The sequence below is a fragment of the Megalops cyprinoides genome, chromosome 20 (assembly GCF_013368585.1).
Source record: "Megalops cyprinoides isolate fMegCyp1 chromosome 20, fMegCyp1.pri, whole genome shotgun sequence".
Lineage (NCBI taxonomy): Eukaryota > Metazoa > Chordata > Actinopteri > Elopiformes > Megalopidae > Megalops > Megalops cyprinoides.
The window spans coordinates 18,761,910-18,777,056 of NC_050602.1; the positions used below are offsets into that span (position 1 = coordinate 18,761,910).

A 15,147-nucleotide genomic window follows, 5' to 3' on the forward strand; every position below is an offset into this window, starting at 1 on the left:
GCCTGTCTGCGTGTGTGTGTGCCTGTCTGCGTGTGTGTGTGCCTGTCTGCGTGTGTGTGTGCCTGTCTGCGTGTGTGTGTGCCTGTCTGCGTGCGTGCGTGCCTGTCTGCGTGTGTGTGTGCCTGTCTGCGTGCGTGTGTGCCTGTCTGCGTGTGTGTGTGCCTGTCTGCGTGCGTGCGTGCCTGTCTGCGTGCGTGTGTGCCTGTCTGCATGCGTGCCTGTCTGCGTGTGTGTGTGCCTGTCTGCGTGTGTGTGTGCCTGTCTGCGTGTGTGTGTGCCTGTCTGCGTGTGTGTGTGCCTGTCTGCGTGCGTGCGTGCCTGTCTGCGTGTGTGTGTGCCTGTCTGCGTGTGTGTGTGCCTGTCTGCGTGCGTGCGTGCCTGTCTGCGTGTGTGTGTGCCTGTCTGCGTGTGTGTGTGCCTGTCTGCGTGCGTGCCTGTCTGCGTGCGTGCGTGCCTGTCTGCGTGTGTGTGTGCCTGTCTGCGTGCGTGTGTGCCTGTCTGCGTGCGTGCGTGCCTGTCTGCGTGTGTGTGGGCGTGCAAGCATGTGTGTCATGTCTGCTCACAGATCCTATCATCTATCATGATCAGTCCTCTCAAGGAGAGAAAGACTCCTATGTTATCAATATCTGTGCTATCAATGTCCAGCCCAGCTCAATACCAAAGTGAGAAAAGCAAACTATTCCAGTATATGGAATATACTATTTCCATCTTTCGAAGCATTAAGAAACAACAACCCTGCATCATCCTGATGGTAAGTGCTACAGCTAGGGGTCTTTTAGCTACTTCCTTATCGGTTGAGTTATTGCTATGGAGTCTGCCCTTTGTGCTCTCTGATATTATGTGCAGACTATATCACTGTGTGTAATCTGAGTCAATGCTGCATTTGGAAAGGATGGCTTCCCAGCCATCAATGGATGCATTACCGGAACCGTATTATGTATTCCAAGCTACAGACCCAACCATATCTCCACAATATCTGATTTATCATCGTTGCGTGTGAAGTATCTGTGTCAGAATCTGCCAGTGAAATATTGTAATCTGGGAAAGAGGATAAGCAGCTACAGTGGTCCCACGTTTACTTTGGGTAATTTAAAAAGCTTTTAAGCAGAGGATATGGGCAGTATTGAACAGCATACTCGTAACATGTAGACTTTGGTATTGAATTTGAAGTCACTAGCTGGCATCAGAATTCAACACAAAACAATGTGATCGAATAATTTTGCCAGCCGGCTGCTTTCTCATTTTTTTGGAAAGCAATATGACAAACCATACAGTAAGTACGTCCATATAATATTCACAAAGGTAAAAAAGTCCATTGTAATTTCATCCAATTGTGTTTCCAACATCCAGTCAATATCCATGAAACATAAAAGACATTTTCCTGTATCATATCAGTGTTAACGCTGATAAATGGGATACATATTCACATGAGATAGGTGTGACATTAAAGTGAATGGCCCTGACATTAAACAATATCTGAAAAGACAAGCTCTGGAACTTGTAAGTGAGAACAGATTCCAGCCTGTATCATGAATCAGCTTAAATCGGCAGAGATGAATGACAATGGGATGCCATTACTCTGTTTTACACTGTCATATCATGTTCCTCTCTTTGTAGTAGGAAGATTTGAGAAAATGGAGATAATTAGTGACACATCAACTTGTCTGAAACTTAATAGTAAAATAGGAATGGGGAAAAACTACACCAACATAACCTGGGCCTGCAGAATAGAAAAGTGCGCGTTGTGATTATTGCCCGAAGGTGTTGTGTTACAGAAGGTGTCATATTACAGAAGTGTTCTGTGTCGGGGACTGAGCGCAGTCTACCAAACTACAATCCGGAGCTTTGTTCCCCACCCTGGACCTTGAAAGCGTCCCCATTGCTGTGACCCTGATAAGACCTGCAGATGAGTTACAGGAAGTTAACTGTTTTCAGGAAGATGCTCTTTTCAGTATTGCTTTCCTAACTTACTTGTTTTTGCCATGAAACTGTGTTGTATGTTAACAGTGTGTGGCTTAGCACTGCAAGGACTCACACAGTTTGGTATACCAATGACATGATGTGCATTATTGTTGTATTTTATTGTATTGTGTTATTGTATTGTTTTATCAGTGCATTTTAAATGCGCGTCTATTAAGTTGGTAGTTTAGGCTCACCCCTCTCCACCGGCTGCTCATCCACTCATTGACTGAACAGGGAATTTTTATTTATTTAATTACTTACCCTTTATTTTGACAGGGAAGATTCTACCGAGAACTCTCTTTTACAGGGGAGCATTGTGTACAATAAGGAACATAAAATTACAAGCATTGGAAAATACACACAACAAGCAATACAAAATATACATACAGAGGAAAACACAAAAAGAAAGGCAAGAAAACGAACAATGGTAAAAATACTGATATACAAGAGCACAGCATTTATTGGGTGTGTCTGGAGTGGCAGCAGAAATGGCAGCCTTGCCCCAGCCCCATCTGTAAAACTCGGTTGGACAAAGACAAGGGACTCTATCTATGGGAGCCCATCGAGGGAGGTCATTAGGGGAACTGGATAATGGGGAGGGACACTGAGGTGCCATCCACACGGAAATGCCATGAGCACCGAGGCATCCCTATAGCCTTATTATTCCGAGATCAAAAATGCCATTATGGCGTAAAAGGAGTATTTCCTTACTGGTAACAATCGAGGCAGGCCTGCCATGACTCAGGGGATCATGTTTTCAGGGGATAATAGGTGACCTATCAATTCGTGCCTCCTGACAAAATCCACACGCTCAATTGCATGGGCAGAGCATGTGCGCTGTGAGTATCGCGGTGTTGCCACTGAAGCCTTTTCTGTTCTCGTGTCCTCCTCCCCGCTCACCCACAGCCTGCTGTATTTCGCAGAGTTGGTGTTTGTGGCCTGGGAGATGAACAGAACAATGGCTTCAATCAGCTGCCTACAGAGCTGCCATTGTGTGTCCCCGCACAAAAAGCTGACATGTGTGTGCCAGAGCAGTGACGTTGTGCCCTGTGGTGTAATCCATGCCCCATGGCATGCATGATCCTTCATTAATGTCCGAGCAGCAGACCGTTTCATGAAAGCACATTCCTACGAAGGCCTTTGGCTGCTGAGTTCTGACCCAGCAATAGGATCCCCATGAGATTTCCCAACAGCAAAAATCAAAAATATGAGACCAAAAAAGCACTAGCTAGGTTAAACTAGCTTATATTAACTATATTTGAAGACCAAATTTTATATAGCAGCAGTGAGTCAGTCAATAGTCTGTTATTTTTGACAGGCCAAAGCAAATCTTACTGTTTATGTTAAATTTATGTTGAATTAAAGAACTGTGATAAAGAAATCACATACCATACCACATCTGTTTGTTTTTGCATTCATGTTTTTAACTTTCTTGACACACAACCCTGTAAATACTTCTGACCCAATTCATTTTGGAGTGCCTCTGTTTTTTTAACAGTTTTCTCATATTTTAACCCATTATTGGGTTTTGAAATTAATGCACTTTGTTATTAGACAGCAACTTGGTATAGTATGGCTGGCATCAGAACATAACTGCTGGTTTAGGTCCTATGCAAGACTGCACTGCACTGCTGTTGTACAATTTGGTAGTGTTTGAATTGCCTCTAGCAATATCCAGGCATAACAGGTTACATAAGTTGTAGGATCCTCTGGATAAGAAGGGCTGTTGAGACAAGGTAGTGTATTAATGGGACAACATGTCCGTCCTCTGAGACTGACATCACATTTCAGAAGCCGACAATCGTTTCCAGTGCAAATCAGGACAATCTAACCACTACACAACTGTCGTAATTGTGTACTTTTATGACCACCTTACTACCAGTATCAATGTGAATATTGCATCAGTCCAAATGCAGTCATCTAGCAGCAAGATCCGGGTTAATGAGTAAACATGCAAAAACTGTATTCACAGCAGAGCATTCCTTCTCGGTAAAGCCTTGGCTTCCTTGTTACGCAATTTACCTACATTAATGTGGAAAGCCTCTGTTAGCTCTCTGAGGTAACACTGTCTTCGACAGACTTGCCCATGATCCATGTACCAACCCCCAGCCTGAATAATCCAGCACTCAATCTCTCCGTGGCAGTCTATAGCTGGGTCAGAATCAGTGACACTGAGACAATTATGCTATCTGGTGACCGCAGTGTGTGTTTCTGATACAATATGATGCCAAAGTGGGAGCATGCCACACACACACACACACACACACACACACTCTCTCTGCCCTTCCGCCAAACCAGTCCCCAGATTTTTTGACTCTCCTGGGTGGGGTAAATGGTCTGTGACCGTGTTTATACTATACACTGCTGAAGGTCCATGAGAAATAAACTGAATGCTTGCGTCATCACATTAGCCGTAATTCATCACTTTGAGATTACTTGCACATCCTAATATGGTTTTGCACAACATGTCCACCACTTCTTGTTTTACAGATCTCACATCTGATTAAAATAAGATACAGAAAAAATATGACATTTGTTACATTTTTTGATGCATGTAGAACTATATGCTCCTTCTGTAAAGAGTTTTCACTAGTTATTTTACTCTCAAGCGTCAACAGGAGCTTGAAGTTAACTTTTGACATTTCTTTGGAAAATGTAAAAGACATAAAAAAGTGAACCCCAGAGATGGAAATGTGTATGGCTGTATGCACCAAACATACCCCACACAAAGGCTGATTCATGCCTGCTCTATATGTTAAACATTTCCCATTAATTCTTTTTTCAGTTTGTGCATCAGCGTGATAAGTCAGGATAAATTGTAATGTTTATCAGTTATATCAGTATATCAAAGTCTCTGCCTGTATATCTAGTAACCTCCCCCACCAAAGGTGGGATAGTGTTATTGAACATTTGACAAATAAAAAAGGTGCTTAACGAGCAAGTAGCCCAATCAAAGTGCTGTTGCCATTTATGCTTTCATTCAGATTTTTTTAACCTCACAACCATTGTACCAGCTGTATTGTGAAGAACTTTCCTCGCTTCCTTCCTGGACAGCTGGAGATCTAAAATTTCAACAGGGTCCTGCGCTTGAAAGGTGAACTAAAGTAACCCAGACTAACCCGGTAACTGACCGATATAGTGGAACTTTCAGAGCAGAAGAAGGCGGAGTGTAGATGTTTGCTTTTAGATGTTTTGCTTTGAAACCACAGCCCTGCGATGGGACACAGTGAACACTGTTCAGATGCTGGGTTCAGGACTTCAGTGTGCTTCTGTGTTCTGTGCTGGTTTCTATCCTTAGTCTGGTGACTGGAGGAGTTTTTAAGGTGAATGTCAGCATTTTCACAAAGTCTATTGCAAGTCCAAGTTCGGTTTCACAGCTAGAGCGAGCTGAAAAAGGTACAGATAGTTGCCCCTTTCTTTACATCAGACCACTCTTCTCCTGAAGGAGGGACTGGCATTGGGAGATCCCTTCCTGTGTGTCCATCCCTCCACATCACTCTTGCCAGCCTCTTTGTATGCCTGTGGAGGGAGACAGACAGACTGCCACTGAAGGAATAAGGGCTGGATCTGCTTCGGCTACTCTGCAGGGCGCAGAACCCGCAGGAGCAGAGGGCTGATAAACGGAAAGCAATGGAGATCAGAAGCCGAGCCGTCCCTGGCGCAGAGCATGCTTTGCAGGGGGACGAAGGGGGTGTGGTCAGCAGAGGCGGGGCAGTCACACTCTGCACTCCTCTCAGAGAGAGCTGGGGGAGAGACTGGCCCAGTGTTCTCTGTGCTGGACATAAGAGCAGCACTGTATCACCATCTGCTGTGTACACACACATAGGCACATGCGTTCAAGTGCACACACGCACACACATTCATGTGCAGACACGCGCAGTCATACACAAGCATGCAAACACACGCATTCTTCTGCTCACGAAAACATCCACACACACAAATACATTGGCACAACCACACAGTCACACATATGTGTGCACTTACCATGCAGACACTCACACACACAAAACATAACTTGTTTAAATGTGAGAGGCAGAGTGAGTGACTGACGTGCATTTCCAGACACACTAATCACCATCACACGCGCGCACATACACACACACAAATACATACACACACACACAAATACATACAAACAAACACAAATAGGGTCAACAACATTTGAACATAAAGCCCAAAGCTGAAGATATATGCATAGTGTGTGTCATTCTGTAACTCTCATAAATGTGCATATTGTAGTGTAGAATTTTAACACAGAATATGCATGGCATTATATGTATATGACAGTAGCAAGAATAGATAGACCTGTCACACATGGGACATATTTTTTTGTTAATGCTAAAACATGACATGAACCTAAAATTTTAATTGAATGTTTTTGCATGTATTATACTCTGCACTGGGGCTGGTACTTACTATGTGAGGGGAAGTCAGTAAAATTGCTCTATAAACAGCAGGATACACATGCCCAGGAAGTGATTGCTGGTACTTCAGGAAATGGAGGGAATGAAAGAAAAAAAAAAGAGGAAAGAGGGATTCCTGTTTTACAGAATGAAAAGTGAGCCCAATAATGATCTCATCTGCACTCTTCTGCATCAATCTGCATCTGTTTCTATGGTATCACATCACTGTTGCTCTATCAGCATGTTCACCTTCATCATTTATCTTATGTCACTACCATCACAGCCTTGGTGGTGGGGAGTCAGGCATTTTAACCAACGACTCTAACCCACATAACAGAAATGGGCTTAAGTGATATTTGTCAACTGTGTTAACCTATCCCACTGAAGATGCACGTCAAGACACCTCCATCTCGAAAGGGTGATGCTGCTAACGTTTAGCTATCTTCTCTAGACAGAGTGATTGGTTAATGTCCAATTTTACACACCTCTGCGCAGGGAAATGTAGGTCACGTGATTGGACAGTGGCTTAGAGATGTCGTCTTGTCATGGGTAAGCTATGCAACAGAGCTAAACTAAAATTATTCATGATATACTGGTGATATATGGAAACGTAAGCATTGTGTATTACATGTTGGTCTGCTTTGGGAAAAGAGTTGTCAGGTGAAATTCTGTTTAAATCACCAAATTGAGTATGGTATTCTTTATGATTATATTAGCTTTACTGAATCCATTAATCAGGGGCATTTAAATAACTTCCATTTTGACTCCATCTGGACCATTGCAAGTAATGATATTTAGGTTAAGTTTGTTGTACAGTGATAGTTTTCCAACTGGGAACTGTCATGTGACAGAGAGGTTTGTTCAAGGTTCCTGTGGATTTGAAGGGAAAAGTGAGGTCAAATTACTAGTGGATTCCCACCAGAAGCCACGTGGACATGGGTAGGATTGGGGCGTGCAAAACGCTTCACTTCCATAACACTACGGTATGGTACGTTCAACAACTTTAAAATTCGGGCGTCTATGGGTAGAAGTGGAAACAGCACACAAAACATGTAACGGTTTATGACAGTAGTTACATGTCCATGGCGCCCTAAACATAATCCTTACAGCTGTTTGCAGTAATGAGTCAGGGATTTCCAGATATAACAGTTAATACATTGAATAATTCATTCATTGAATTAATTATTCCTGAGAAAGAATGGTTCGTTCTTCATGCGACTAAGGTGCATGCGTTTGTGCAAACTGGGAAAAGTTTCATACCCTAGCCAATGGAAGTAAAACTGTCTCCGAGAGGCTGAGTGTAACATTCTCGCTCCCCATTACTGTCAAAAGTAAAATCGAGTCAATCTGGAGTCAAATGCTGCTTTCCCCATCATTGTAAAGGCGTTGTTTTGTTGGAATTATTTTTGTTATAATGTATATTTATACTAGATGTTATATTTTATTTTAAATACATTTTACATATTTTGTTCTATACTTTCATACTTACATATTTGATATTATATAATTTTACAGGTTACAATTTTACGTTTACCAGTTGTTAAGGACCAGGCAACCGACATCCTCACTTACACTACATAATAAATCAAATGGCTTAATAGATGAAGGCAATGAGAACTATTCTGAAAGACGGATGAGAAACTTCGCGAGAAACTGCTGTTGTGGGTAATCCAATTTGTGTGATCCGTATGAGTCGACTGGATCCCTGCTCTCGTTTGCTAGGCTGTTCGACAATAAACATTAGTATATAAATAAATAAAAAGTTATGAAAATTAGTAGATTAATATTTGTGTCATCTCGATTACCTAGATAATACCCACTTGAAAAACCTGTGTGTGTGATTTTCGTTTTGTTTGAATTTACTTTTCTTCGAGTGAAGTGTGCGAGGGCGTGTGCAATACGCCTCTCGTGGCATGAGCCAATATACAGTATGTAGGAGGAGCTATAATAATAAGTTATTAGTTTCGAGGCACGCAGGCAAATCTGGGCAGGCGAGACTGGTTGTACTTCACTGATTTTCTCGTGTCGGTGGACTCATTGCACCTCATACACATCGGTTAAAATGTAAGTCGTTTTTTTAAAAAAGTACAATACATTAAGATGTATTTGTATACAATACAGTAAGGTATATAACTTATTGAAACTTGTCGGTAAGAATTCGTGTGTTTTTTATTTGTTGGTTTATTCATTATTTCTGAATGTCTCGCTTCATTCAGTGTTTAAAAACATTTAGTCTGAAAGGTTTGACTTTTTACTAGTTGTCGTTTTTGATATTGGAAGGATAATCTCTGAATGCGTGCGGTGAGGCTTTGTTGGTTTGTAATTGGGAACGTAGTTTGTTCCCCATGTGCTGTAAATCGATTAACCACTCGCTTGCTCAACCTATACGCGTCATGGTCATTCTGAATGTACCCAGTTGGTACTTGCTCTTAAATTTAATTTACATAGTGACGAGGTTAGCTAGTTGAGCAAAGATTCAGTTTTTCAGTCTGAGGTGAGTGCACATCATCTAAAGATTACTTGTAATCTAAAACAGAGAAAGACTTTAAAAACACATGTATTTTATCAAAGTATATTGACTAAACGTTTACGTAGGCTATTGTGTGTTAACTTTGTACTCTTATTTTGACGTTAAAATTAGTCCGCATATCAGTTGTTTTTATACTAGCTCTGTATTTTGAGTTGGATGTTGTGAAAATGTACTGTACGTGATGCTCACCTGTGTCGTTTACTTGTTGGCAGGATGATGACACCCAGGGACAGAGCAAGGGTGTGTAAGAGTCTGAGCCTCATGCTCCTCTTGGCCGTAGTGACGGTCACCTTTGTCCAGATCGGTAACATCAGCTCTGAAGTGCAGTTTCAGACAGAGAGGGAGGCACTGCAGGAGGCAACCATTTCAAAAAGGGCGCTGCTGAAGAAGGACCCTTTACAGGACCCCATCAGCTTCTGGAATGCGGGGCCAGAGAAGCCACGGCCCATCCCTGACAGACACATTTGGGCTGAGGACAGAGCACCCAGGACCTGGGATGTCACTTCCACCAACTGCACCGCCAACCCCAACTTCACCAGCGTGGGGTGGTTCGCTGGTCTGGAGCCCAACTTCAAGCAGTTCCTGCTCTATAGGCACTGCAAGCATTTCCCTATGATCATCAACCACCCGGAGAGGTGCAGCGGGGAGATTTACCTGCTGATGGTCATCAAGTCCATCATAACCCAGCACGACCGCAGGGAGGTGATCAGGCAGACGTGGGGGAGGGAGCAGGTGATCGATGGGAAGAGGGTGAAGACCCTTTTCCTCCTGGGGGTGCCGTTGAACGAGGAGGAGAAGGCCCACCACCAGAAGCTCCTGGAGTACGAGAACCTCATCTACGGCGACATCCTGCAGTGGGACTTCATGGACACCTTCTTCAACCTCACCCTCAAGGAGACCCACTTCCTTAAGTGGTTCCACATGTACTGCCACGATGTGCGGTACATATTCAAGGGGGACGACGACGTCTTTGTCAACGTCCCAAACATCTTTGAGTACCTGGCGAGCACCAGCACTGAGAACCTCTTTGTGGGGGACGTCCTGTTCAAGGCCAAGCCCATTCGAAAGAAGGAGAACAAATACTACATCCCCCGGGCCCTGTACAACAAGACACACTACCCGCCGTACGCAGGCGGCGGCGGTTTCCTGATGGACGGCGCCCTGGCCAGGAAGCTCTCAGGAGCATGCGAGGCATTGGATCTTTACCCCATCGACGATGTCTTCCTGGGCATGTGCCTGGAGGTCCTCCGGGTGGCGCCCATCAAACACAACGCCTTCAAGACGTTCGGCCTGGTGAAGGACAAGACCAGCAGGCTGAACAGGGAGCCGTGCTTCTTCAAGAGCATGATCGTGGTGCACAAGCTGCTGCCCCCTGACCTGCTCCAGATGTGGAAGCTGGTTCACAGTGACCTTGTCTGCGCACAGAAAGCAGCTCTCCTATAGCCGTGGACAGCACGCGCAGGGCTTTTGTGAACTGCACAGTGCGTGACAAAAAAAAAGCACAAGCATCAAACTGAGAACTCGAAGAGAAGGACTGCTTTGCTCTGGTTAAAAAAAAAAGACTGCCAGAGTAGAATATATGTACATGTTGAAGGGGAGAATCATCCTTCAGTGGAACAGAGTATCGGATCACGAAGGTTTATAAGTTTACTTCTTTTCAAATTGTCATTTGGGATCACAAAAACCCAATGGTGTTTGAAGTCTTTACTTGATCACTGAGCTGGCCATGTCTTGCTAGTCATGACAATGGTAGCGATCACAAGGGCGTATTGGAGGTGATACAAAATCCTGCAAGGAGAAGGAATTGCTTACTTTTACTATTTTAATTTGATCATGAAGGCATATTTGGACCAAGGCCACAATCGACAAGGTGTTGTCTGGGTTAAACTAAATAACAGATCCCAATGATTAGATGTTCTCTACCTCATTGGTTCTGTGAGAGATTTTGTTTGTGTGTGTATGTGAGCTTGTGTGTGTGTGTGTGTGTGTGTGTGTGTGTGTGTGTGTGGTTGTGTGTGTGTCTGTGTGTTTACTTGTTCCAGTCATACGTGTTTAACTTAATTTTAAATTCAATTGATAGAATAATTACTCATTTTGATTCAAATTTGATTCAGCATCATTGAAAAAATATTTACTTAATGTGGGTCACTCAAGTTGTTTGCATTTAAGTTGTGAGAGGGTTTAGCTGCAGATTAGTTCTCTGCCTCTTAAAAAGTAACAAATTACAGACAAAACAGTATTGCACACCATTTCAAGATTCTATATATTTATTTTTGACTTATTTAAAAATGATTATATATTAACTGCAAAAGGGAGCAGGGTTAAATCAAACATGAATAAGAAAAATATAACTGTGAAAGTAAAACTACTTCAAGTACATTTGCAGATTTCTTGGTCTCCCCCATTTCAGTCAGTGGGAGGAAGCATTTTTCTTTCTTTTTTCGGTGCTCCTGTATAACAACTGTGAATAAAGATGTTCATTTTTTTTATCAAAGTAGGGTGATTATAAATGGATAATGTGCAGAGCTGTAAAAATTATGAATGACAACGTGATAAAGTATTTGTAAATAAAGGTTCTAGGAGTTAAAAGAGGTTTATATATACATGATCATTTGTTTTTTTCCACATGGGTATTGTACTGTATATGTCTTATCACTATAAAAGCCTACCCAGTGATTCCAGGCTTTGTGGTCTGTTCATAACAATTAACTATACAACATGCAAAAGAGACAAAAATGACACTGCTTGTATTGTTAACAAATTACATTAACAACAGAGATAAGCAACCATACCGTAACTGGATATTCGCGGTATTCAGTTTCGGGAGGGAAGCCACATAATGACATTGTTATGGGAAAGGAGATAGTTGTTCCTCACAGTGAAAGGTGTCAGAGAGGACATTAGATGCAAACATACAAATAATAACATTAGTCATTACTGAATTAACATAACTTCCTGAGATTGCATCTAGACCTAGTGGCTTGGTTTTGCATTCAACAGGTATTTCTATGGTTGGGATTGGAGTATTTTTTTTAAATTGTTGACAAATGACAGCATTCACCTAGGAGAATATTTTGACTTCGACTTCGACCAAGCCATACTTTTACCATTTTTCTGAGCTTGGAAATATGGCACACATTTTATACATTATTTCAAAGGTCTCACATGTGGATTTGTGGCAAAATTTAAGCACAAACTTGAATCAGTGTGAGAAAGTTGCGCCAAATGGATGTATGTTTATTGTGCATGTTTGGTCTGCTTTGCAATACAGCAATACATACAAAATGAAAACACAAAACAGAGAAAATGAATGCAATCGCACTGTTAAGAAGCTGACCGATGCTGTTCACAAATAATAATAATAATAGAATAATTGTGTTATGGTGTCTGTCAGGTAGACAAATACTACAAAACTACAACTACAATGTTTGCAATGAAGCTAATGGAATGAATGCTATTATCGTATGATTTAGAAAGGATTCCAATTAATACATATGCGCACACAAACACACGCACACACACACACACACACACACACACACAAATGCACACGCGCACACACACACACACACACACACACACACACACACACCTCACACATTTATATCCAATTTAACATTAAGACAATGAATCTTACTGGTAGGCACTGTTTAGCACAGATCCAGCATAGCTCCTCCCGCACACACATAGCTTTCCCGTGTGCTAATTTTGCATTCCTTATCATTGTAATGATTTGCATTGCCCTCCCTCCTTTTCTATCTAATAACATTGTTTTTGCCAGTGTATTTTTATCACTCTTCCTGTGTGTTTGCATTTCTGCAGAAATTCACCACATTGCAAAGCAATGCAAATGAGCACATCTCAATACCTCTTAACAAATACTTTTTTCTACTTTTGCCTTTGCATTTTAATTTTGGCCCAGATCTGCTTCCATACCCATACCCTTACCCATTTCAGTAATTAATTTATTTGCAGTGTAGGAACATAGGATGAATAGCTCATTATTGCTATCATGCTACTCCCGCTACATCACCAGCTGGAGCAGAGGCCATCGATGGATTCGTATGAAACATTTTTAAAAGACTGCCTTTGGGGCCAGGGAAAGAAGAAGTTGATATTTAAGGACTGCTATGACAACTGTTAAAGGTTGCAGTTATAACGACTCCACTGAGTGGATTAGTTCTCTCTTAACAAAAATAACTGAAGTCAGTAGTTGAGGGGTCATCTAAAACTCAGGCTGTGGGCCTGCTTTTCTCTGTGGATATCTGGGCTTCTTGGATTCTAAAGTCTATTGGTTCTTTTCTCTGGTTGTAGCCTTGAGCAAAGTACTCAATAACCTCAACTCAGAAATCAATAACCTCAGCTGCAGAACCACATAATATGTAAAAATATGAGAGATGTATGTCATGCTAAGGTCATCTGCCAAGCAAATGACTTCAAGTTTTATTTCCATATAATGGACTTTGTACAATGCTTATCTCATGGAACTGAGTCCCTTATTACTTACTGATAAGGATTTGGAAAGCTCCCTTCTAGATCTTTCTAAATTATTGAGCCACTAAAAATTATGAATGGAACCTACTGCACGTAAGACTACTGTGCTTTCACAATAGGTGTTATCTACCAGTTCATTTCACACCTGAAGCCATACATATACTTCTCGTTTACAGCTAACACATGACCAAGACCAGCCTCATATTGTTCTCCTGTTCATGGTGTCTGTGGTTTCATCCTTTGTGGCGTCAGCATTAACACAGCTGAAAGTAACTTGTTCCAGCTTTGAACACTATCCTTTTAAAAATTCTCAAAGTGAAACATGTCGTCCATGTACATTAGGGATGGTAAGATTCACCGATTCGCATCGGTGTACCGGCATAAAAGTTCACGATGCAATTGCCCCTATTAAAAAAGTATGCACCGGATACAAATTGGGATGAACTCGGGATGCATCGTTTCTAACATCTTTGCATTGGTAAAATCCGATTTATTTATATATAATTATTAATGGAGGCCCTATACCTTTATAATTTATAAATGTGACCAATAATTTTATATTTATATTGATTCCTCCTCTCTAAACTTTTTCAAGTGTGCTCTCGCAAACCTGCTAGCTTCTAGCATCACCACAAGCGTGGCAGAACAGCACATGTCCAGTCACCATGACAAGTGAGGGAGATTTGATACCCAAAAAGCCCTATTGAGAGCGCTCTCAGCCCTGTTGCCAACCATGCCCCCCACCACTGTCCCTCAGAGTGGCTTCATCATGGCCATCTGACAGAACACAGCGTGGGGCTGTGTTCAGGTACCACTGCAAAACTGAAAGAACGGTGCGTGGATGAGCTGAGGTTCTACTATAATACTGGCAGAACAGAATGGGTTTGTGTTCAGGTACTACTGAAAATCTGATGGAAAACGTAACACTATCTTTGTGTTCTCTGAAGAACAGAACTCTATTCAGAGATTTCAGAGGAGAACTAACTAATCTCAGCTGTACTGTGTACTTTGATAGTTTTACCTGTGGAGTTTGCACCCGGAAAATACTGTACTGTGGGTTTTCTAACAGCATGCCCATAATACAAGGTATGCGCTGGTTCTCTTCTGGTCAACCAAGGGTGGTCATGTCACAGCCTGTTTTAAGGCATAATTTTCATGTTTGAGGTGTAACTCACCAAACTGAAAAGCAAATGTGTAGAGACCCAAATCCAGAAATCACAAAGCAGTGACACCATACCACCACCTACTGTCCTAAGCAGCACAAGGCAAGCACCTTTACAAATAACATAAATGTAATAAATGTAGTGTATTTGCAGACTATGAAAATTTTACTGATGGTCTGCAACCACCGCCCTCCTCCAAAAAATCATTTCATTATTTTGATCATGTTCAGATATGAAGAGAACATGAGGTGGTATGTTGTTGCTCTGGTACTGCCACCTTGTGGAAACCTAAAGCAACTTCACTCCAACCACCAGGACTATCAACACTTCTGGCAATGTTTTCCATCGGGTGAAAAGGTCAGCATACAAAGTACGTTTATTCTTTGACTGGAGAGGAGGGGGGCTTAACAGATGGCAGTTCTGTTATAAATGAGCAGCATATAAATGAGAAATGCCAGTATTACAGTATGAACCCACAATGATTTGCCTGTTTCAAGAGCAGTGCACACCACGGAGTATTAAATAGCTTGATGCTGCAATCCAAACATGCATTTCAATAACTAATGAATGAATGAATGCAACAGCCACTGTATTA

At 42.0% G+C, this 15,147-nt stretch overlaps 1 protein-coding gene across 1 annotated transcript; it reads left to right on the forward strand.

The window, feature by feature from the left end:
• Nucleotides 1-2,639: 2,639 nt before the first annotated feature.
• LOC118795395 (UDP-GlcNAc:betaGal beta-1,3-N-acetylglucosaminyltransferase 7-like) lies at nucleotides 2,640-10,338 on the forward strand. The gene is made up of 5 exons (XM_036553853.1): nucleotides 2,640-2,661; nucleotides 4,804-4,831; nucleotides 5,261-5,358; nucleotides 8,357-8,429; nucleotides 9,108-10,338. The coding sequence occupies exons 1-5, from the start codon at nucleotides 2,640-2,642 to the stop codon at nucleotides 10,336-10,338; spliced, it is 1,452 nt and encodes a 483-aa protein (XP_036409746.1).
• The last annotated feature ends 4,809 nt before the right edge of the window (nucleotides 10,339-15,147 follow it).